This window comes from Sarcophilus harrisii, chromosome 1, assembly GCF_902635505.1.
Source record: "Sarcophilus harrisii chromosome 1, mSarHar1.11, whole genome shotgun sequence".
Lineage (NCBI taxonomy): Eukaryota > Metazoa > Chordata > Mammalia > Dasyuromorphia > Dasyuridae > Sarcophilus > Sarcophilus harrisii.
The window spans coordinates 330,742,224-330,767,157 of NC_045426.1; the positions used below are offsets into that span (position 1 = coordinate 330,742,224).

Sequence of the window (24,934 nt, forward strand, 5' to 3'; positions counted from 1 at the left end):
ATTGCTGAGTAAAGTGAGCAGAACCAGAACACTGTACACAGTAACAGCAAGATTATGTGACAAATGATCAACAATGACAGATTTAGTTCTTCTCAGCAATGTGGTGATTCTTCAAGACAATTCCAATTGAGTTGGGATAGAAAATGTCATCCCTCATTCTGAAAGAGAACTACGGAGACTGAATATAGATTAAAGAATACTCTTCTCACCATTTTTATTTGCTTTTTCTTTCTTGCGGTTTTTCCCTTTTGATCTGATTTTTCTTACACAACATGACAAATATTGAAATATATTTAAAAGGATTGGTACATATTTAACCTATATCAGATTGCTTTCTGTCTTGGGAAGGGGGAAGGAAAGGGAGGAAAGGAGAAAAAATATGGAAATCTTACAAAAATGAATGTTGAAAACTATCTTTACAGGTATTTGGAAAAACTAAATATTATTGAGAAAGAATAAATAATTATACATCATTTCACATCAAAAAAATCTTCTCTGCAACTTTTAATCTCAGTTGCTTAGAGCACTGAGAGAGATTAAGCATTTTCCCAGAGTCACACAGTCATTATGTACCAGAGGATAAGCTTGGTCTACCTAGCTTTGAGGCCAGAGAGGGAAGAGGGAAAAAATGGAAACTCAAAATCTTATCAAAAAGATTGTTGAAAACTATCTTTATATGTAATTGGAAAAATAAAATGCTATTGAGAAAACAAAAAATAAAACAAAGACCCCATCTTATTTATCTTTATGTTGTTTCTTCTTCTCTACCCACCTTGTCCTTCTTTATGTCCTCTAGCTCCTACTAGTAGTTAACACAATGCATTGTGCATACTAGTCACTTAATATATGTCAAATGAATGGATGAATGACTCATCTTCTCTCTTCAACTAGACCTTGTGCTTTTAGATGATAAGGATTATATCTTTTCATTTCTTGTGTATACCTCCTCAGCATTAACCTTGGTGTTGTGACTATAGGTGCTCAAAAAATTCTTACTGAAAAAGTGAATAAATAATAGGAGAGAGTTTTAATGCTTGTACTTGTTGGTCTTTGTGGAGGATGTCCAGATCCACTCCTAGTGGAGATTCAGATTCCTTATTGAAGGTGCTTTTTAAAAAGAGAGAAGTCCTCTCTGATAGATTCACAAAAAGTGGAAATTTCTTAACCTGCCCCCCAAGAAAAGGTGGCCATCAAAACCAAATTAATGTCCTTGGCTCTATAGAGAACAAGAATGTCCTAGTAGGTTGGAGTTATAACGTCCAGAAGACCTTGAAAAGGCAGGTAGGACAAAGGGGAAGGTGGATGATGATCATGTTTATGTTACGTATATACAAAATTTTGTGTTATACCTTGTCTGAATGATTGTTAAGATGGAAAGTGCCCAATTTCTCAACAAAGCTTTCTTGTTTAATGCTTTATTTGTTAAAAGTTTCAGCTTACAAAATGAGTAAATAAGCCTGTCATCTATTTTACTGAAATGTCATGTCAGGTATTTATTTTTTAAGCAACCTGACAGGTTTTGATTAGGGTGCTTTCTATTCTGAAAACCCAACTAACAAAGCAGAGAAATTAGTGGGAGTACTCATTTATACTACTTCATCAAATGACACACCAAAGGCTTTCTATTCCTACTATGGACACATTTTTTGTCAATAAGTATATATTCAGAGTGGTCTGTTCTCTGCCCCATCGTGATAACTTAAATAGTGGTTCCTCAGGCAGGGTTGCATAGTTCTACAAGGTCAATAGACTTAGGAGTTGTTGGATATGGAAGGAACTTTGCTATATCATCAAGTCAAAATAACTAATTTTGTAGATGAAAGAACAGAGTTCTATAGCGTCAAAGGGATTTACCAAAATCATGAAGCTAAGTAGCTTGGCCAGGATCTGAGCTTAGCTAGGTTGTAAGTCAAGGATTCTTAACCTCGAGTACTTGAACTTTTAAGAAGAAAACATTTTGATAGTTTTATTCCAATAGAACTGGTTTCCTTTGTAATTCTATGCATTTTATGTATATAAAGACATTGTTCTGAGATGAGATCCTTATTCCCTGTTCTTAGCATTTATGACATTAATATCTCTGGTTCAGAGTTTTGGGGTTGATTGACAGAGAAGAAGATTCCTACTGATGAGTCATACTTAATTAAAACTCACATTCACATATTAACTTGCTGCTTAGCTCCATTTCTCCCAAAGATATTTTGCTAAAATTTCAGGAAAACTCATCCCCAAGATGCCAGTGTATGTATATCAATATATTTTTTTGGTAAGAGACATAAAAGAGAGCTGAGTGGAAAAAAGATTGAATGATGACGTTTATATTTAGAATTTCCTTTTCTCTTAGCATCTTTAAGTACCTTTAGTCCAAGCAAAGATGAATCACCTTGCTACTGAAGCCCAACTCACTGTTTTTAATGACTCCTAAAAGTATTAGAGGTATCTGGTTACTTAAAAAAAATTAAAACAACCTTTTTCATAGCAGATAAGTCCTTTTAGCTCCAGACAATGAAACTTTAGGAGGGTGAAAGAGACAAGGGGAGAGAAGAAAAAAAGCAGGAGGGATGAAAATTAACTTGTCTAGTCAGTGGCAAGGAGTAGGCTGCTTTTTAAATTTAACTTTGTATCTGATCTAGAAAATATGAAAAGCCTTTGGCTAATTTTTCTCCATTCTGTTGTTGTTGTTGTTATTATTATTATTTGTCCTTCAACCTCAACAGGACCATGACATCATGGAGGTGATGCCATAACATGTAAGTGAGTTAGATTTATACTATTTTGGTGCAGTGGAAAAAACACTGTCCTACCTAGGATTCAAGGGATTATGTCCTGGCTTTGCTGCTTACCAACTGCCAACTATTTACCAACTATATATCTTATATAGTTCAATTCAATCTTATAGTTCATTCAATCTTAAATACTACATTTTCAAGTTCTCAAAAGTAGAGAATTGGATCAAAGGATTTTTAAAGTTTTTTTCCCCAATTTTTAGGCCCCATGAATCTCATACTCAATATAGTCAAAACTGAATCCATCACCTTTCTTTCCAAACAAGTCACTTTTTCAAGTTTTCTTTTCTACGAATTGCAACACTATTGTCCCAATTATTCAAGCTCAAAGCATAACCTATCTTTTACGAATCTCTACCCATTTTCTTTATCTAGTCACCAATTTCTGTCAATTCTTTCTTTGAAAATGCTTCTCATGTTTATTTATTTATCAATTTATCAAAAAAGCATTTACAACTTGCCTACTTATATGCCAGGCATGTGTTTTAGAGGCTGGTGATATAAATTAAATGAATGAAACAATCCTTTATGCTAAGAACTTACATTCTAATAAGGTTGACAACAAATACATATGTGTATATATTCAAAATAGAAAGAACCAATACCACAAAAGATTTGAGAGTAAATACAAAATTAGAAAATTCAAGCATGCTCCCAAAGAAGAAAGATGAAAGAATGTTCCTTTCTTTAATTGTTTTTCTATAAGGGATGTTTATATTGGGAAATATTTGTAATGTAAAACTGAAAATATTAATAAAGATATATTTTTTAAATACTCATATACAGATGTATACAGATTCATATACAGAAAGAATAAATACAAATAAATACAAAGGGGTTAAATACAAGGTACTTTGGGAGTCCAGATATTAGTAGTTGGAGGTAGGGGAATCAGAAAGTGTTTCATACAGAAGGTGATGCTTGAGCTAACTCTTGAAAGAAGAGAGTGTTGGAATCTTTACAAAGTGTTAAGCCATTGGAGTTGATTTAATCTTAGAAAGAGTTATTTTGGGCCAGAACTAGGTACTAAGTCGAACTGATAGAACAATGCTTTAGAGAGTTCATACACCTTTAGAGAGTTCATAAATATCTAAGTACTCAATGGAGTTCACACGAGAATTCAGGGCTGGCTTAGTCTGAATTCACACCTCCCTTGAAGTTCTTAGGACCAGAGAGCATTCTGGGAGATAACCAGAATCCCTCTCCCTCCAGAAGGTGGAGTTAATTAACCTTTGGGAGATCACATAAATAGAGGGAGCTCTTGGAGCTTGGGAACTGGCTGGAGGTACTTACTTGAGGTACTTACTTGAGTTAGTTACTTGAGGAGTTACTAGAAACTCTGGGAGCTCGAGGGAGTTTTACTTGGAGTCGGAGAGAGCTCTTGGAACCCAGAAGCCCTATCTTTGAGGCAAGAGATTCATTGCATCTTCTACCTTGGTGCTGGCTGGAGGCTGAAGAAAGCAGAGGCAGAAGCCAAGGACAAAGCTGCAAGATCTCTTGGAGCTAGGCAGAGAGATAGGCCTCAACTAACCGGGCTAATTTGGAAGGAGAAATAAACGTTTGCCTTTTTACCAGCTGGCTGCGATTTTGGAGTAATTATTTATTTCAACTGAGACTAAGGCCACCTCCAGAAAACCTTAACAAGAGAGGAACTCTATAAAGTGGAAATGAGGAGGGAATACATTCCAAATGTAATAGCACTTCTACTAAGACTTAGACTTGCCATCTTGAAAGGGAGAACCTAAGTTTCCTAGAAGTTGCATTTTTTCCTAGCATAAGAAGAAAAGACAGCTACCATAAGAACAAGACTGGAGTGATGGTTTTTCCTTTTATAGTATGAATATTTAGAGAAGAAATGGGGAGAGGATTTTAGGGGAGAAGGGAGATGATGGGATTTTCACAAAGAACAGTTGCCTCTTCCTTCTTCTTGCATTTTCTAACATGATTTTAAGTCTATTGTGGGGATATTCACAAAGAATATGACATAGAGTAGGGCAAGAGAAAACATATTGGAAAATATAGTTCAAGATTAAGAAATGAAAAGTTCCACCACTGTAGAATAAACAGAAGTTTTATATATGTATATCATAAATGACTTCTTCAAGAAAAGATTCAGAAAGCTCTAGACATGCTGAGCAAAACATCAAAAAATGGAAACTGAGAATATCTAAACATACAGGAAAGTACTATTTTTGACATAGGTAATTTCAGATTACATTGTCTACGTGTAATTGGAGGATCAGTTAACTAGAACAAAGGCCCAAATCAACATCAACATAAAGAATCATGACTTTTTTGCACAGCAGGAACCACACTTTGTTTTCCACAAATCATAAGATAACACAATCTTTGAAGAATCAAAATTAACAGCAATATTAAGAACAACTTTGAGTGACTCTTTTTGACTACTATAAATATGCAAATTAATCACAAAGGACCAATGAAGGAAGAAGCTAACTGCATTCAGAGAAAAAAACTGATAAATAGAAGTATATGTAGAATGATGAGCTGATTGATTTAGAAAAAACATGGTAAGACTTGGATCTGTGAAGGAAGATATTATCCACCTTTAGAGAAAGAACTTACAAATAGAAATATACACAGTATACTCTTACAAATATGTATGTACTATAATTTATAGATATGTATATATTATGTTTATTTGTAACCTTTTCTAAGGTGTGATGGGAGAAAGGAGGAGAAAGAATAAAAGAAAAAATGTACAACAGAGAACACAAAAAAGAAAAACCCTATGTAGAAAAGCAGGGTTGCTTTGAAAACAATGTGTACTATTTATTACATAGGTTTTTGTGAAATATAAATAGATTGTTTTATATTATATTGAATCCTCTCTTATGTTCTGCTATGTACATGGACCATTTCTTTTCTCATTTTTTATTTAAGCTCAAAATGAAAACAAATTTAAAAAACCATATAAACAAGAATCACATGGAATAAGAAAACATGGATGGATTATGATTGGCATTGGTGAGGAAGCATCCACAGCTATAAGATCATAGGATCAGATTTAGAATTAAGTTCCACATTTGTTTTGTGCAGGTCTTTTTGTTATCTATTATTTCAGTTTCCTATCTTCATTTCATCTGCAAATTGGATAAGCATGTCCCCTATATTATAATACAGGGTTAGGGACTAAATATATGATTTCATTGCTGTGGGAGAACTCCTAGATGAGAAAACTCTTTTTATTAATGAAGGTCAGCACTTCTTCTGAAACTTCTAGTCTTGAGAGCTTGGGCAACTTTCTGAGGTCACAAAGATAATATATGCAGAGGCAGGATATTTACCCAGGTCTTCTTGACCGTAAAGCCAGTGCTCTGTGCATAGTCAATAATAAACATCAATGATGGGATTTGAATACAGGATCTCTGACTCTGAAGTCAGTGCTTTTTCCACTGCACCACTAATAAAAGACAATACATGTAAAGTACTTTGCACATATTAAACCTTTATACATGTCACTTCTGATTACTATTTATTTTAATTACTGATACAAAGGTTAAAGGGAACAGACTAGAGGCCAGAGTTCTTAAGGTCATTGTTAAAACCTTCATAGAGATTAAAATGAATTCATTAATCAATACTCATTTTACAAGCTATGAATCCACCCAACTATGACCTCATACAACTCATATTTCTCTGGCTTTTCCATAAGGATATTATAATAGACTATAAAATTCCTTGAAAATAAACAAACAGATAACAACACATCTATGTCATTTCATTGATCGGTAGTAAGCTGATCGAGAGAGAGATAGAGGAGAGAGAGGAGAGAGAGAGAGAGAGAGAGAGAGAGAGAGAGAGAGAGAGAGAGAGTGTTCAGCCCTAATTATTCCTTATGAATCCATGCTTGGGTACTGACCCTATTATCTCAAGTCAGATATGGGTATGAGTATGGGGCCAGCCAGGCAGGTAACTGAGTTGCTCTCTATAATGGGCTGGTTAAATCTACAATCTGTTCTCATTATCAAATAACGAAGGCAAGATACTTAGCAACAAGTGGAACCTTGTCAATAGAAACTATCCAAAGGTCAGGCAACTCTTTGGGAGAGGCTAGGAGAGACATTCCCAAAGCAACAAGCCTAGGAGCTAATTCTTTGGTAGTTAGCAGGCAGATATGCAGAGCAGGTTCAAAGGCCCAAGTTTATTAATAGCCTTTGACTTGATTTTTTATTCAGGCTGGGTAGTGCTAGGCATTCTTTTAAGTTTCAGGTGGTAGGTGAGAGTGGTATACAGGATCTCTGATTCTGAAGTCAGTGCTTTTCGCCCTGTATCACTAATAACAGACATGTGACATGGTTCTGCCTCCCATCACTTGCCTGATGAGTAACATCTACCAATGGAGGTAGAAGGAGAGGTAGGTTCTGGGGGGTCACACAGTAAAAGATTATAAACTATCCGTTTAATAATAGAACTTTGCTAAGAATTGACATCAAGCTCAATTGTGGAAATGACCTTCACTTCTTTTTTGAAAACTGGGACTTCTGTTCACCTCTAGAGTTCTAGAGTTCTCTCATGTTCTTTTAAGGAGTGACTTAAAATCACACCTACAAACGTTTCCAGAATTTTGGGATGAGGGTAGTGTGGTATCGTGGGAAAGTATTGGATTTGGAATCAGAAGAGCTAGCTTTGAATTACAGTTCCGTCATTTATTACTTATGTAATCTTGGGCAAATTATTTATTCTTTCTGTACTTCAGTTTCTTTATCTATAAAATTAAAAGGTTATGGCTTCAAATTCCTTTCAGCTCTTTCTATGATTATAATACTTACTTCACTTCTCAAACACTGGGTTTATAGGGATTAGATTCAACCCTGATTACTTTACAAATCACTCTATTCGGCTTGCCCAGAGGAGGGGTCTCCTTTATAAACATCAGGCTTGTTTTGGTCTCACCCAGGAAACACCAGAATACACTTTGTGTATTCTGTGTAGAAACCTACAGAAAAGGTTAAAAAGTCCCTACCTCTCATGCAAGTGCAACAATTGACTATAATTCCTATAAAAGATGGGCTTTATGTAATTGAATTATATAAATGCACACACACACACACACACACACATATATATATATATATATATATATATATATATATATACATATGTATATAAAATATATGGCATCCATCCATCCTTCTATCTATATCTATCTATCTATCTAAACACAAAGTACTTACAAATCTGGGAAAAATCAAAAGACCTTGACTTCCTTCTCCAGTTAACAGTATTTTCCTCCAAGGATCCACATGTTGCCACAGGACTAATATAGTATCCTAAGGTTGAGAGTACTTCTCCCCAAATGGGAAAGTATTGAGATTGGAGAGAGGGACAAAGAACTGACTGCTAATCACGTAGGTCCTCAAAATCGACTTAATTCATAATATTAATAAATGGTCTATCTTTCACTGCTTTTTCTGAAATTCCCCCATTTGGTCCAGAAATTTAAATCATCTAGGAATTTCACCTGTTTTACACATTAGCTTTGCATGAAGAATTTTGTGTTGCTATGAAGTGATCCAAATATTTTGAAGAATAATTTGAAATTATACCTAAAGGGCTATAAAACTCTCCATACCCTTTGACCTGGAAATATTGCTATTAGCTTTGTATCCCAAAGCGATCAAAGAAAAGAGAAAATAGCTCACATATATAAAAATGCTCTTGGTTGCTCTTTTTGTAATAGCAAAGAATTAGAAAGGAGATAATTCCATCAGCTAGGGAATGGCTGAACAAGTTTTGGTATATGCTTGTGATGGAATACTATTGTGCTGTAAGAAATGTCAAAGGTGATGGCTTCAGAAAAACTTAGAACTATTTATATGAGCTGATGCAAAGTGAAATGAGCAGGATTAGGATTCATCAGAAAGATGAATAATGTAATGAAAATCAATTGTGAAAGATTTATCTACTTTGTTCAATACAATGATCCATCACAATTTCAAAAGATCAGTAAGGGCTTTCTACCTCCAGGGAACAAATAAATCCTGAGTATGTCTTGAAGCATATTTTCCACTTTTTCTTGCTTTTTTATCCCACATGGCTAATGTGAAAATGCATTTTGCATGACTTTCTGTAATGGGAATCATACTTCTTACCTTCTCAATGGCTAGGGGAGAAGATAGAAGGAAGATGAGAATTTGGAACTGAAAATAAAAATTTTAAAAGAAGAATTTTTCATTGTTCAAGAATTCCTCATTTTCTCAAAGCTGGGAAGCTTTGGGGCTGTTAAGAAATTCCTTTTTTGTCCACAAAGCTTTGATCTGGTAATTTCTCTCTCCTCTAGTTTCCATAACTATTTCTGTCAGCTGTCATCTCTGAGGCTACATGCTTCCTTTCTCTCCTATTCTCCCCTCCCTCTTCTCTTGGATTTTCTGCTAGAAAGGCCTTAATGAGGTATAGGTTTTCTCATTGAACAACTGAGTCCAAGTCTATCATGCATAATCTCTACCTATCTGCATTTGTCAGCTCTGGTTATCTTTGTCTCTGATGTCTTGATCAGTTTGCTAATTGTATTTCTCTCTCTTAAAGAAAAAAAACTATTATATAGGATGGCTCTCTGGGAAGGATTAGGGGAAAAGACACAAGGAAAATTTAGGTAATATAAAAACAAAAAAATAGCAATAATTATTTTTTAAATTGCCCTTCCTCACCATAATCCTTACCATATGGATTTTTGTTCCATTGGCATCTTTCTAATTTGCATCATTTGAAATCTCTGAGTCATCTTTGATTCTTCCCTCTTCTTCATTTCCCCTCTCCCAGTTAGACATTACATTCCTGTCTATCTTTTTTATCTCTCTCACGCCCTGCCAAGGGCTTAATCTAATCCTGTAACACTTTTCACCTGGACTATATTGTAATAGCCTATTAATTTTGATGTATATATGAGAAACACTTCATTTGTGAAGTGCATTTTCCTCTTCTCAAGTCAAACACTTATCTTATTGTCTCAGAAAACGTTAGTGCTGGAAAGAACTTTGGACATCAAAGATCACAGATTTGCATTAGGAAGGAACCTTAGATGCCATCTTGTCTAATCCCCTCATTCTATGATTTTTAATAGCTTTTTATTCACAATATATTATGCATGGGTAATTTTTCAGCATTGACATTTGCAAAACCTTTTGTTCCAATTTTTCCCCTCCTTCCTCCACCCCCTTCCCCAGATGGCAGGTAGACCAATACATGTTAAATATGTTAAAGTATATGTTAAATACAATATATATTTACATGTCCATACAGTTATTTTGCTGTACAAGAAGAATCAGACTTTGAAATAATGTACAATTAATCTGGGAAGTAAATCAAAAATGCAGGCGGACAAAAATAGAGGGATTGGGAATTCTATGTAATGGTTCCTAGTCATCTCCCAGAGTTCTTTCGCTGGGTGTAGCTGGTTCAATTCATTACTGCTCCATTGGAACTGATTTGTTTCATCTCATTGCTGAAGATGGCCATGTCCATCAGAATTGATCATCATATAGTATTGTTGTTGAAATACATAATGATTTCCTGGTCTTGCTCATTTCATCAGTTCATGTAAGTCTCTCCAGGCCTCTATGTATTCATCCTGCTGGTCATTTCTTACAGAACAATAATATTCCATAATATTCATATGCCATAATTTATTTAGCCATTCTCCAACTGAGGACATCCACTCAGTTTTCAGTTTCTGGCCACTACAAACAGGGCTGCCACAAACATTTTGGCACATAGAAGTCCCTTTCCCTTCTTTAGTATCTCTTTGGGATATAAGCCCAGTAGTAACACTGCTGGATCAAAGGGTATGCACAGTTTGATAACTTTTGGGGCATAGTTCCAAATAGCTTTCCAGAATGGCTAGATGTAGTCACAATTCCACCAACAATGTATCAGTGTCCCAGTTTTCCCACATCCCCTCCAACATTCTGCATTATCTTTCCCTGTCATTCTAGCCAGTCTGACAGGTGTATAGTGGTATCTCAGAGTTGTCTTAATTTGCATTTCTCTGATTAATAATGACTTGGAGCATCTTTTCATATGGCTAGAATTAGTTTGTATTTCTTCATCTGAGAATTGTCTGTTCATATCCTTTGACTATTTATTAGTTGGAGAATGGCTTGATTTCTTATAAATTAGAGTCAATTCTCTATATATTTTGGAAATGAGGCCTTTATCAGAATCTTTGACTGTAAAAATGTTTTCCCAGTTTATTGTTTCCCTTCTAATCTTGTCTGCATTAGTTTTGTTTGTACAAAAACTTTTCAATTTGATAAAATCAAAATTTTCTATTTTGTGATCAATAATAGTCTCTAGTTCATCTTTGGTCACAAATTCCTTCCTCCTCCACAGGTCTGAAAGGTAAACTATCCTTTGTTCTTCTAATTTATTTATAATCTCGTTCTTTATACCTAGGTCATGAGCCCATTTTGACCTTATCTTGGATACGGTGTTAAGTGTGGGTCAATGTCTAGTTTCTGCCATACTGATTTCCAATTTTCCCAGGAATTTTTGTCAAACAGTGAATTCTTATCCCAAAGCTGGGGTCTTTGGGTTTGTGAAACACTAGAGTATTAAAGTTATTGACTATTTTATCCTTTGAACCTAACCTATTCCACTGAATAACTAGTCTATTTCTTAGCCAATACCAAATGGTTTTGCTAACTGCTGTTTTATAATACAGTTTTATATCAGGTACAGCTAGGCCACCTTCACCCTCATTCTATGATAAAGGAGCTCAGGCTTAGATAAAGTATCTTGCCTCAGTAAAAAGGACTAGGAAATGACTATTGCAATGAAATCTCACATTCAGTCCCTAACTCTCTTTCTATCCTATATCCTATCCATCTACCTACATCCACTCCCGTCTCCTTTTGTGTATATGTCTCTCTCTATGTCTCTATTTACACACACACACACCCCACATGTATATATCTATCCTTAAATAAATGTCAGCTAATGTCACTTCCTCACTTAAAAAACTTTCAATTGCTCCTTTTGTTATTGTTGAATCACTTCAATAATGCTTGATTCTTTGTGACCCCATTTTTGGGTTTTCTCAGCAAAGATACGAGAGTGGTTTGCCATTTCTTTCTCTAACTCATTTTTACAGATGGGGAAATTGAGGCAAAATATTTGCCCAGGGTCATGCAGGTAGAGTGTGAGGTCAGATCTGAATTCAGGAAGATGAGTTTTTCTCACTCCAAGCTCAGTGCTCTATCTATTGCACCATCTATCTGCCTTTCATTAGCTTCTTACTGTCTACTAGGCAAGATTCAAATTCCTTGACAGGCCTTAAAAACCCTTTATAATAATAAATATGCTTGATATTTACATAATTCTCTAATGTTCATAATATACTTTACTTACATCTAATTTAAGCCTCACAAGAATCCTATGGGATAGATATTAGAAGAATTTTTGTCCCTATTTTATTGGTTCAAAGCTTCTAGTGCAGCTAGTAAGTATGAAAGATGGGTTTAGAACCCGCTTTTCCCAACTCCATCATTTTTTGGTCTTAGAATATGGTCTTTCACAATGAGCTCTTTTTTCCAATTTTATTTCCCGTTCCTCTCCTTCACAGCCATATACTGTAACTAAATTGAATTACTGTGTTGTCTAACAATTACTATGTTGCCTCTCTTCTTGGAAAGTCCCCCTCCCAACAACCCCTTGTCTTCCTTCTGCAAATACTTTCTCATACTAGTATCTGACAAAACACAGATTGCAAAATTTTCTAAGGATTAGGGTATGGATAGGGACTGTATCTGTGACTTATGTATTATGGGGAACTTCTGAGTGAGGAAAAACCCCTCTATCAATGTGGATTGACATCTTTCCTGTTAGATTTTCAAAAAGAGTCACCTAATATATTTAAGTGATTTCCTCAAGATCATACATTAGTATAGTCAGGGGGAAATCCTGAGCCTAGATCTTCATCTGTCCATCCATGCTGCCTCTAAGACTAAGCATATACAAGACAATGGACATAATTAAATGTTTAAGAATTCACAAGTCACATAAGAATCTTGTAGTAAGTAGAATGGGTCATCACCATGAAGATTAATTATAACTGCCCCACGGTAATACACAGTGCATACAAGTTTCCATATGTTATGATCCCTGACTTTCATTTGGTGAGTTTCTTGGGATAAGAATCTATGCAAACATGTTTGAATAGAGGTAGAATGGTTGACTGATTTTTTGACAGTATTGTTTTTTCTCCTTGGTGGCAACCATTTAGTACCACGTTTATCTTAGACAAACTGATGCCCAAACAGAAACACATTTCTGTGCCCAGACTAGAAGATACCATCTCTCTTTAAGATAAGTCCTTGTGGTGGCTGCGTTCAGACATCTGTTCAACAGTCAACAGAAAAGGGAGTTTCCTCTTACCTTAAGATCAGCAGTAGCTTTGTTCACTTTGCTGATGTTGGTAACTTCTTGCTTCTTTTTCAAGGCTAGCTGCTTCAAGCACTTTTGGATATCTTTCTGTGTAAGACGTTTTAGAAAAAAACATATTAGCAATACCAAAATTTGGGAACTCTATTACTGCTCTTTTACCAAAGCTTGCTACTTCTTGAATAACAGTCCATGACTATCTCTGTCATTTCATCATAGAATCATGGACTTAGAGGTAGAAAGGACTCCCTTAGAGGACAGTTAGTCTAAAATCTCATTGTTCAGATGAGAAGAATGAGGGGAAAAATTAATTAATTACCTGGAGTCACATAGCAAACAAATATCCAAGGAAGATTTTGAATTTGGGTCTTCCTGATTCTAAGTCCAAGGACTCTGCCTAACTGTCTGAAGTTTTAGTGAAGACTCTAGTTTTTTGGCATTTTTGGATGATTTTGGTCTTTTCTATGATTATCCTTCTCCATGTTTTCATCCTTCTTATCCTTCAGCCCTCTTCTCTCAGCCCACTATTCTCTTAATTTGCTTATGTTGCCAAAATAACTTTTCCCATTGGTTTTTAAAATCAAAATCATGTCTCTCCTCTAGCTTCTTCCCCCTTTATTCCAAGCTTCCAATTTGGTCTTAACTGCCTAATTGTCTTTTTTCTCTTCTTCTCTGCTAACTCAAAAAAGTGGATACTTTTATTCAGTTCTATTATGCACAATTCTATGTTTTCTTACATATTTCCCCCTATTTTCCTATAGCTGGAACTCTCCTTCTAGATATCATAAACAATTTCCTTCAATGTTCTAAATATTCATCTTTTCTATGAAGCCTTTGTTCTTATCTAAATGAAAGCAATATGATGGCTAACCCCCCAGTTACCTTCATAATTGCTATATTTACAACTTTACTTAAGACTTAGGAGAAATCCTGTAGACTAGAAAGAAATAATTGCCACTGAAAAATAGTAGCTACCCCACATACAGAGCAGTAGTTAGTGTCAGTTGCTGACACATAGACTAGTCACCACTACTTATCCATGCACAGTACAGGGAAAAGTCACCAATACCACTCCATAGTCAACCTTTCACTCTTATCCCTCAGGAATTTTGTTTCTATTCCTCAGATTAATTGAAATACTTGGGATCATCATTATTATACATTACTAGATGAAAGGGAGCAATTTGTAAGCAAAAAATTGGAGAAGTACAGAAGAAATATTTCCTCTGCTATATGGCAGTGAAAGGTGAACTTCTGAACTGTGTATTTGTAAGCTCAACAAATATTTAAGGTCTGCTATATGAAGTACATCATAAATTATGCATATTTTGCATATATGATTTCAAAGTTTTCATTATAACAATTCTGTGAGGTATTGAAGAAAATATAGGCATTGTAATCTTCAGTTTATAGATGTGCACATGAAGTTATAGAGATTATATGATTTATCCATTGTCACAAAGCTTTATTGAGCTCAGAGAAATTGCACAACTTATTCATTGCCACAAAACTTGAAAACATAAGAAGTAGGATTTGAATCTATGTCTCTCCTGATTTGAAATTTAACTTCCTTTCTACTTTTTAAGGCTACTTTCAGTTCTGTCAAAATTAAAATTTAAAAATAAAAAAATGTCCCTATTAAGTCCCTACTTAATATTAAGATACTAGGAGCTAGGCATAGCTCCACAGAAATAAAGTTTAAGTACACGACAAGCAATATGGCATCCATTAGATGTGGGTACTTTATATGGGACAATAGAAGTAAGGCAGTAATGCAGTAGAGAGAATGGTAGATTTGATCTAGAAGACCTGGGATTACATCTTCCCCTGACCATTTATAACCTTTGTGACCTTGATCAAGTTAATTAATTTTTTTGGAGTTCCAGTTTTCTTCATCTGTAAAATGATGGATTTGGACAAAATGATCTCTAAGACTCCATCAATCTCTAAGCCTATATTATTCCATGGTCTTAAGTTGGGAAATTTCATAGTGATTTGAAACTTAGATTCTTTAAGCTTAAGAAAATTTCTTTTGAAACTGTGAAAAGACAATTCTCTTGTTCTCAAGGATGAAAGATGGAGCAAACTTATATAAAAACATTCGAACAATGAAAATAGTTCCAGTGTAAAAAGAACTGATTGGTGGTGGTAGCGAATTTCCCAAAACTGAAGGTTTTCCAAAGAGGAGGCAAGTCAATCACTTTCTTAGGGATGTTTTAGAAGATCTCTTCTACCCTAGCGATTTTGTTATTCTAAAATCACACCAACCAATCGATGAAAAAAGCATTTATGAAGCATATATTATATGTTGGATAGTATGCTGGGTACCAGGAATATAAAGGCAAGAATGAAACAGTTCCTGCCTTCAGAGAGCTTACATTCTATCAAGGAGAAACAATATATATATATATATATATATATATATATATATATATATATACTAAAAAATTCAATATGTATACAAAATATATTCAAAATAATTAGTAGGTGGAGTGGTAGATGGTGAGATGGATAGGAAGGTGGGCCCGAGTCAAATCTGGCCTTAGACACTTACTAGCTTTGTGTCCCCGAGTATGCCATTTAATCCTGTAAGCCTAAATTTCCTCACCTGCAAAATGAGCTGGAGAAAGACACTCCAGTGTCTTTGCAAAGGGGTCACAAAGAGTTGGATGTAACTGAAAAATGACTGAACAACTGAACTCAATGCACAATACGGACTCAAGTATTTGTTGAATTGAATTGAATAAAAGAGAACTATATTTTAGACTATTGAATTGCTGAGTCAATGTTTGTAATCTCTGAAAGACTGTGGAAGAGAAGAGATGGGATAGAATTGAAAGAGGGACAAATCTGTCTTGATCTCCTCCCCCTTCTTCTTTTTCTCCCCCAAGGGAAGAGTCTGAAATTATAGGACAGTGAGTTTGATTTCAATTCTGGACAATCAGTCAATCACTCAGTATTTATTAAGAATTTCTTAGGTGCTGGCAATATAATGTATTTTAAATAACATTATTAAAGTAGTGATTAGTAACTAGTTAGAAAAAAAAAGCAGCCATCACACAGAGTGAGAGGAGGCTGTGGTTGGCCACTTACTTCCTGTAACTTTGAGCAAATCATCCCCCCTCCATTATCCTCATTTCTTCCTCTGTAAAATGAGGAAGCTGAACTAGATGATTTTAATTTTTTTCTTAAAGTTTTTTATTTTCAAAACTTACACATGCATAATTTTCAACATTCAGCCTTGCAAAATCTTGTGTTCCAAATTTTTTCTCTCCCTTCCACCCATCTCCTCCCCTAGACAGTAAGTAATCCAATATATGTTAAACATGTGCTATTCTTCCATACACATTTCTACAAATATCACCTTGTACAAGAAAAGTCAAATCCAAAAGGAAAAAAAGAGAAAGAAAACAAAATGCAAAAAACAACAAAAAGAGTGAAAATGCTATGTTGTGATCCACACATTTAGTTCCCCAGTCCTTTCTCTAGGTGTAGATAGCTCTCTTTATCACAAGACTATTGGAACTGATTTGAATCATCTCATTGTTGAAAAGAGCCAGGATCATCAGAACTGATCATTGTATGATCTTACTGTTACTGTGTATAATGATCTCCTGGTTCTACTCATTTCACTTAGCATCAGTTCATGTAAGTCTTTTCAGGCTTTTCCGAAATAAGCCTGCTCATCATTTCTTATAGAACAATAATATTCCATAACATTAATATCCCATAACTTGTTCAGCCATTCTCCAACTGATGGGCATCCACTCAGTTTCCAGTTTCCAGCCACTACGAAAAGGGCTGCCCCAAACATTTTGGCACATGTGGGTCCCTTTGCCTCCTATAAGAACTATTTGGTATACAGACCCAGTAGAAAAAGTGCAGGATCAAAGGGTATACACAGCTTGATAGCCCTGTGGGCATACAAACTAGATGATTATAAAAGTGCCATCCGTATCTAAATGGAGGATTATCTGTATATAAACCAAGTGCTAAGGGACACTGTGGGAATTCAGAAATAGGACAGAAATCATCAGGGGAAGGGGGAGGGGTTGAGCTATTGCTAAAGGCTTCTTCACAGAGACTTAAGACTTGGGCAGAGCTTTGGAGGATGGCCAGATAATATCTTAGTAAGGCTGGATATAGAAAATAACTTTTTAACAAGCTAGAGGCTGTGAGTGGGAGAAGGGCAGGAAATGTTACTGTTTCCTCTTTGCTCCTCCAAAAAAAAAAAAAGAAAAGAAAAGAAAAGAAAAAAGGATAGTATTTCTCAAAAATCTCTTCAGTGCCTTTCAGTTTAAAAACCATTTAGACAGTTGGTGTTGTGCCCTGGCACAGGTAGGTGTAGTTGGTGTCACATTCTGGCAACCTTACAAAAATTGAGAAATAATAAGACCTGCTTCCTGTACCCAACTGCCTCTCCCCCTGCCTTCATGTATTTCTTTGTATAGGTTGCCCTTTACTTCTTGGAATGCTTTCCCTCTCTTTTCTTTTGCCTTGTGACAAAAACAAATTTCTTTCCTTTAAACTCTCAACCCGGGTGTCACTTCTTATCTACCGAATAAAGTTCATCCTGATCTCCCCAGGTGTGGTATGATGTCCTCCCTCAAATTTCTTTGGATTTAATATATTATGTACATTTTGCATCAATTTAACCTTCTCTTTCTCTCCTCCTGTCCTGTAGGCCCGTTGAGAACAAGTACTTTTCCTTTCTTTGTTTTTTATTTTTGTTGTTGTTTTTGTTTTTGGTCTTCATATCTTCCTATCAGTTTCTGATGCACCAGGCCCTTTAGTACCTGCTGATATTAACGGGAGCTCATCCCATCCATGCAGCGCTGGGAGGTTTGCCGCCTCCTCCAAGGAGTGAAAGTGGGGCTATCCCCATTTCACAGAAGGGGGGAAATAGACGATTAAGTGCCTTGACCAAGGTCACCCTAGTTTCCAGACTTTAAGACCCGCACTGATTTCACTGCCCCCCGCACTAATTAAACAAAGCCAGGAGGAATTTTCCCATCCTACAGAATGAATTTCCCCCCTAGCTTCGACTTCTCACCTACAGAACTACGCTTAGCAGGCAGCCTTCCAGGGTTACCCGGAAAGGTCAGGGGAGAGTGGGTGGAGGAGAGGGGGGGTCCTCTCAATCCCGGACCAGCAGGCGGAGGGAAGGTGACGACGCAGTGAGGGACGTGTGACCTCGCCGAGGTCAGCCACAGTTTCCCTTTTTCTTCCCCCCACGGATCCCCTCCCCGCTGGCCGTACCTGCTTGAAGCCCACTTCCTCGTGGACTAAGCGCACTGGATGGCCTTGGTGCGAACCCAGCAGTGGGCACAGGGCGCACACGCAGCGTTTGCAGCGGCTGCAGAACAGTTCGGCCGTCCGGTCGCAGTGGTCGGGACACAGCCAAGGGACTGCCCGCTCGGGCCCCGCGCCCCCCAGGGTCTCCGCCTTAGCTGGGCCTGCTCCCGCCGCTGCGTCCCCGGGCCGCCCGCACGGTCCCCCGAACTTGCCAGGAGCCTCAGGCTGTGGGGCCCTGGACATTTCCCGGGCTCCGAATATTTTTCGCGGTCCCAGGTCCGCTGCGGCTGCGGTCGAAGGAGCAGCCATAGCCATTTGCCCTGAGGAGGAGCAAAATAAAGGGTCGAAACATTTATCTGTAATTCCTGTGTGTCAGAGAAAAGGGGCGGAGAAGCAGAAAGGCAGGAAACAGTCCCGCAGAACTTTGAAGGCTGTTTAACCTTTAAACTTTCTCTCCTTTTTTCCTTCCCCCCCCACCCTGTAGAATTAATAGTTCTATTTATTTTAAAATTTTAATAGTTTGTTTTCCTAATTATATCTAAAAACAAATATTTACTTTCATCTTTTAAGTCTGAGTTTTAAATTCTCTCCCAACCTCCTTCTCCCTTGAATGAGAAGACAATTTAATCAAGGTTATGCATGAGTAGCCATGCAAAGCATATTTCCATATTAGTCATGTTGTGAAAGAAAACACAGACAAAAAACAAAAACAAGGAAAATAATGCAAAAGCAAAACCAAACAAACCCCAATAGTCTTACATTTGCCTTCAATCCCCATCAGTTTTTTCTCTGGAGGTATTTTTCATCATAGGCCCTTCAGAATTTTCTCAGTATTGCTGAGAATAGCTGTCATTCACAGTTGGTCCTTACAATATTGCCCTTACCGTGTACAATGTTCTCTTAGTAGTGTTCACTTCACTTTGTATCAGTTCATTTAAGTCTTTCTGGGATTTTCTGAAAGCATCATGCTCCTAATTTCTTAAAGCACATCTTAAAGCACAAATATCCCATCACATTCATATCACAACTTGTTCAGCCATTCTCCAATTGATGGGCATCCCATAAACGTCTAATTCTTTGCCACCACAAAAAGTAAGGTATGCTTTCTACTTGAAAGTATATGAACAGAGAGGATTGGCAAGACTTACATGAACTGATCCTGAATGAAATGAGCAGAACCAGGAGATCGTTATATACCTCAACAACGATACTGTATGAGGATGTATTCTGATGGAAGTGGCTATCTTCAACAAAGAGAAAATCTAACTCAGTTTCAATTGATCAAGGATGGACAGAAGCAGCTACACCCAAAGAAAGAACACTAGGAAATGAATGTAAACTGCTTGCATTTTTGTTTTTCCTCCCGGATTATTTATACCTTCTGAATTCAATTCTCCCTGAGCAACAAGAGAACTGTTCTGTTCTGCACACATATATTGTATCTAGGATATACTGTAACCATCTTTAACATGTATAGGACTGCTTGCCATCTGGGGGAGGGGGTGGAGGGAGGGAGGGGAAAAATCGGAACAGAAGTGAGTGCAAGGGATAATGTTGTAAAAAATTACCCTGGCATGGGTTCTGTCAATAAAAAGTTATTTAAAAAAATAAAAATAAAAAAAAAGTATATGAAGATTCATTATTATATAATAAATATATGGGAGGAAGTCAGCCTCTCAAATCTATGTCTTGGAGTCTCCCAATCCAAATCCAATTCAGTTGAATATTTATTTAGCATGTATGGCGGGCAAGGAAGGTGCTACTGTCCTAGGTGCTGTCAACTAGGAAAACAAATGACCAAAAAAAAAATCACAGAGGTTATGTAACAACCACTGCCAACTCAAATGCACACACAAACACACACACACACACACACACCCAGAGAACTCACATGGATTAGCACAACCACAGTTAATTCTGAAAATATCAGAATCCATAGGTGATCACAACCACAATTAATTCTAAGAAACAAAAGAAAATGAAAACAAAATAAAACCAAAGTGCTAACAGTGATCATAACAAAAAGCTTTTTTTAATCTGTTAGATAAGACAAACTAGATACATGTGCCAGAACTTTCGCTAGTAGGAGAAACCCTTTAATGTGTGAAAATCCAAATACTTAAGTGAACTGTAGCCCTGGCAATAAGGGCTAATAGCAACGATGAGTCGTTTTATTTATAGCAGGGCTTTATCACCAGAATATGTGTCCTATAGGTGCTTGCCCAAGATTAAGGACTACCTGATGCTGATCTGAAACAATTCTATAATTTTGATGTAGTTGGATTCATCCAGAGAGTGAGTGCAAAGGATTGTTGCCGTTCCAAGCGCAGAGAACAGCTTGTTTTCTGGATCTTAGCTTTGGAAAGTGAGGTGTCTCCTAATAGTAAAAAGAGATGTAAGTAAAAGTAAAAAAAAATCTCCATGCCCAAAGCACGGAGATTCTGACAGTGTTGGGGATAGAAAGATGGATAAAACATACTTTTTGCTTGCATAGAAGAAGCTTCTGTTCTACTGTTGTTTCTCCTCTCCCCCCATCCCATCCCAGTCCTATAAAGTTAAGCAGAGTGAGGAAGGAGAGAACCCCTGCTTCTATTGGAACAAAGACCAGGGCCACAGAAGGGAATTGGCACCTGTCTTAAGCCTGGAAGACAAAGGTTCAGAGAGACGTTGCTGAGGCTAGACTTCATATTTAGACCTTGTGGTTGGCTGAGGTGAAAAGAAAGGTTAAAAGAACAGAAGATGTTGATAAACTGTAAGGTCTGGCTGTTTGAAATGATATCAACATTTTTATTGATTTAAATATTTTTTGCCCCCACCATTTTTATTGCTCTTAGTATGAAAGCAGCAGAGGAAGACTGTCAGACTGAATTCCTTGAGAAATGAGGGGAAATGATTGAGAAGCCATTAGATGATAGCTATAAGGATTTAGATGTGGTAATAGAACTAAGAGTGAATTTCAAAGGATGAGATAATGAAAAATGATGGGGACAGAGGAAAGTATAGAAAGTGAAAGTTGGTGAGAATTATGCTGACTTCTGCCGTTCACGTGTCTTTAGGCAAATAGGAGAAGGAACACAGCCCTGGGGAGAGTGAGAGCTTTCTAGATTATTTTTATTGTTAACTCTTCATGATCCAGTTTGGGGTTTTCTTGGCAAAGATACTGGAGAGGTTTCCTGACTCTGGGTCTGTTAACTCTATCCACTTTGCCACCTAGCAATCCTACAAGTTTGTATTTTGGAATAACCATAGTAATTACTATAACTGAGTACCTAAAACATCATATTTTTTTTTTTAATTTGATCTTAGGGTCAATTTAACTTCACACTGAGATATTGGAGTAGGACTTTAGTTGGGTATATGTGTATTGGGTCCAAGGTTACATCCATAGAAGAACGCTTAATTTGGAAAACTCCTCTGATAATACAGAAAAATCCTCTACTAATTCATTCATAACTTATAGTATTACAGTTGCCTGAGGGCACTAAAAGATTAAATGACTTACTTATTATCACACAGCTAGTATGATACATCAGTCTTCCTGCTGACAAGGACAGTCCCTATTCCCTGCCTCCAAAAAACAGAGATTAAGTGATTTTCTTAGAGTCACTAAGCATGGTGGCTAGCATATGGTTTCCTCATATGGGACAATTATGTTATGATTTTGGTCACTCATTTCTAGAAATACTCTAGTTTGTCAATATCTTTCCTAACAGATGTGATTTTCCATGGACACTTTTGCCCAAGCGACCTGACATGACAGGGGCATTCATGCTTTTGGGGTGGGTAGAATATGTTCCCTTTCTATTTTAATTTCTTTCCTCTCCCTTTCATTTTGTAGACCTCTGTGGCTGTTATGCCCTTTTCCTAGGTCTTGCTTTCCCCCACAGCCTAGTGATAGGTAAGAGGTTAAGGAATGAATGAATAAAACGTTTATTAAGTGCTTATTATGCACAAAGCACAGATACAAATCAAAAAGTAAAACCGTGATTGATTTCAAGGATCTCTCATTCTAATGGGGGAGAAGGAAGAGTCTCATGATCTTTAGGATATAGCACAATGGATAGTGTGCTAGGCTTGAATTCAGGAGGAACTGAGTTCAAATTTGGTCTCAGACAATCTTCCTAGATGTGGGACCTTGGGCAAGTCGCTTAACCCTCTTTGCCTCAGTTTCACCATCTGTGAAATGAACTAGAGAAAGATATGGCAAAGCACTTTAATATCTTTGCTACAGCTCACCAAATCCAAGCACTGCTCATAGTCATTGCACAGTGCTGTCTGTCCCCCAAAATACTACTATCATGTGAATTCTTTTCAGTTTTCAGTGTTTTCCTGTCTCCAAAAAAGAGAATGTCATTTCTTGAAGAAAAATAATGTTTTCTCATTTTTGAAGCAATGTAAATTAGGTATATACTTAGAACAGGTTCCCAACACAATTTTCACATCACTTTAAAGTGACCAAGTCTTGTTTAAGTGTGTCAAGCAAGATTTAAGTTATATCACATCCTCTGTTTGTTGCTCATAGTGCCATTAGTAGTTTAGAGATGTAAAGCCAACTTTTATCTTGAAAAATTGACTTATCTTTTCTCTCATTTTTCAAAAATCAATTAAATGAATTCCAAAAGAGCTTGGTCTAACTGCTTTTGTTTCAACTTCAGGCAGGGAAGCAAAAGGGCACTGTATGAATATTAAGGGGAAAATTGCAGAATGCTATGAACATTTCTATTTTTTTTATTACAGTGGATGAGTCATTGCCTATATAACAAAATGTTATTATAAAATCTCAGTACTTAATGTACTTAACCATTTTAAGATAAAATAAAATGGTATAGTATATAAATTCTAATATTTTCACTTTAAAATCCTAAATTCTTGATCTTGAATTCTTGTCTAGGACTTGGTTTTTGTTTGAGGTGTTTTTTGGTTTAGTTTTGTTTTTTTTAAAGTCATGCAGACATCAAACATGTCTAGTTTATAATAGTACATTGAAATGCAGATAGAATTGATGTAATAGAATCAATTCATAACTTTTATGCTCTTTTTTATTTTTTTTGTAAAGTGAATAAAAAGTGTTTACTCATGTTTCCTTAAAAATATTTTTGCTAAGAAAATCTCAAAAAGGATCATGAAGAGTTGGTACAACTGAAATGATTCAAAAACAACCTTAAAATACAGCAGGAAAGCAGATATTAATGTCTCTTCTTATTGCCATTTCCATCGATGAAACATTAGTTTCTGATGTGTAGCAATCTGACAATGACTTGGAGGCAAGAACTTTCTTTTTGGTTCCATAGCAGCTGTGACTGCAGTACCTCTAAGTATAATTGCCAGGCTTGCATCTCAAGAAGTGGCCATTCACAGAGGTAATCTTTTTCCTGGTGTGACTTTACCTGGAGTGTGCTCTGGATCATTAATTCCTTAGCCTTTTGGGCCATATCCACTGCCAGGATACCCTCCCCACAATTTCATTTATTCCAGCCCCAATAATTCCAAGCTACAATTCTGTCTATTAAGGAGGAAATTTTGGGTAAAAAATATATGACAGTGTTTTCTATGAAACATGAGAACTAGAGATTCTGGGGAAAACCACTTTTGAGCCACATTCTTTCTCTTGGGTGTGGGTGTTCCACAGGGAAAATTGCCCAGATTACTTCACAAAATCCTTCTTCAAGAAAATCTATTATATCTTTCCCTGAAACATTTCTTTTGTAAATATAACTGGGTTTCCAACCAAGCTGAATTGTTTTTTCATACTGTTTAACAGACACAAGGCTGGTAAATGGTAAAGAATACCACGTTACATACCTGTGTGAGAGGTTTGCTGAATTAGAGCCAGATATTCTTCAGGGAAAATGGCTCCATAGATTCTTTGGGAGAGATAAAAGGAAAAGCGACAGATAGGGACTGGAAGCTGGCTCCCCAAATTGTTCCTGATTTCAATCTTGCTTCTCTAGAGTCTGCTAGAACAGATCTCCTTGGATGAGTTGAGACTTTTTCTCACTCTTGCATGAGAAGCTCATTCATTCACTTCTGTGTAGTTTTTTTCTTTTCTACTACATACTAATCTGTAGAGATTCTTTAATTTCTGGTTGCTATTTTACTTGAATAAATGGGTTTTCTGTCTATTTGCTGTTTGTATGACCAGTGTTTGAAGGGAAGAAGCTAAGCTGGCAAGTGTGAGCTAAGGATTATGTTCTCTCTTAAAGGTGACCAGTTAAGTGGCTTTCCTTCTGAATCAAGAAATATTATATTCCCTAGACCCGACATATTTGAGGGGGACAGAATGTCTAGCCTGACATCCCTCTCAGAGACTGGAGAAAAGAGGACCCTGTTTTGTGGTATTACTGGGGCTTATTTGTTCCCCTCTTCAATGGGGATCCTTGCCCATTGATCTGGGCAAGATCTGAGTAAATTCCCAGATAAGTCTACCCATGTCACCTACAGGTAGCATTTAA

The 24,934-nt window shown here is 36.6% G+C and overlaps 1 protein-coding gene across 1 annotated transcript in view; it reads right to left on the minus strand.

Annotated features, from left to right (window-relative positions):
• TRIM14 (tripartite motif containing 14) overlaps window positions 1–18,874 on the minus strand; it is a 38,246-nt gene extending 19,372 nt beyond the window's left edge. The window contains exons 1-2 of the mRNA XM_031945557.1: window positions 18,447–18,874; window positions 13,182–13,277 (exon numbers count right to left, since the gene is read on the minus strand). Coding sequence (XP_031801417.1) covers window positions 13,182–13,277; window positions 18,447–18,797 — 447 coding nt within the window. The 5' untranslated portion in view covers window positions 18,798–18,874. The remainder of the gene's footprint in view (window positions 1–13,181; window positions 13,278–18,446) is intronic.
• Window positions 18,875–24,934: the final 6,060 nt, after the last annotated feature.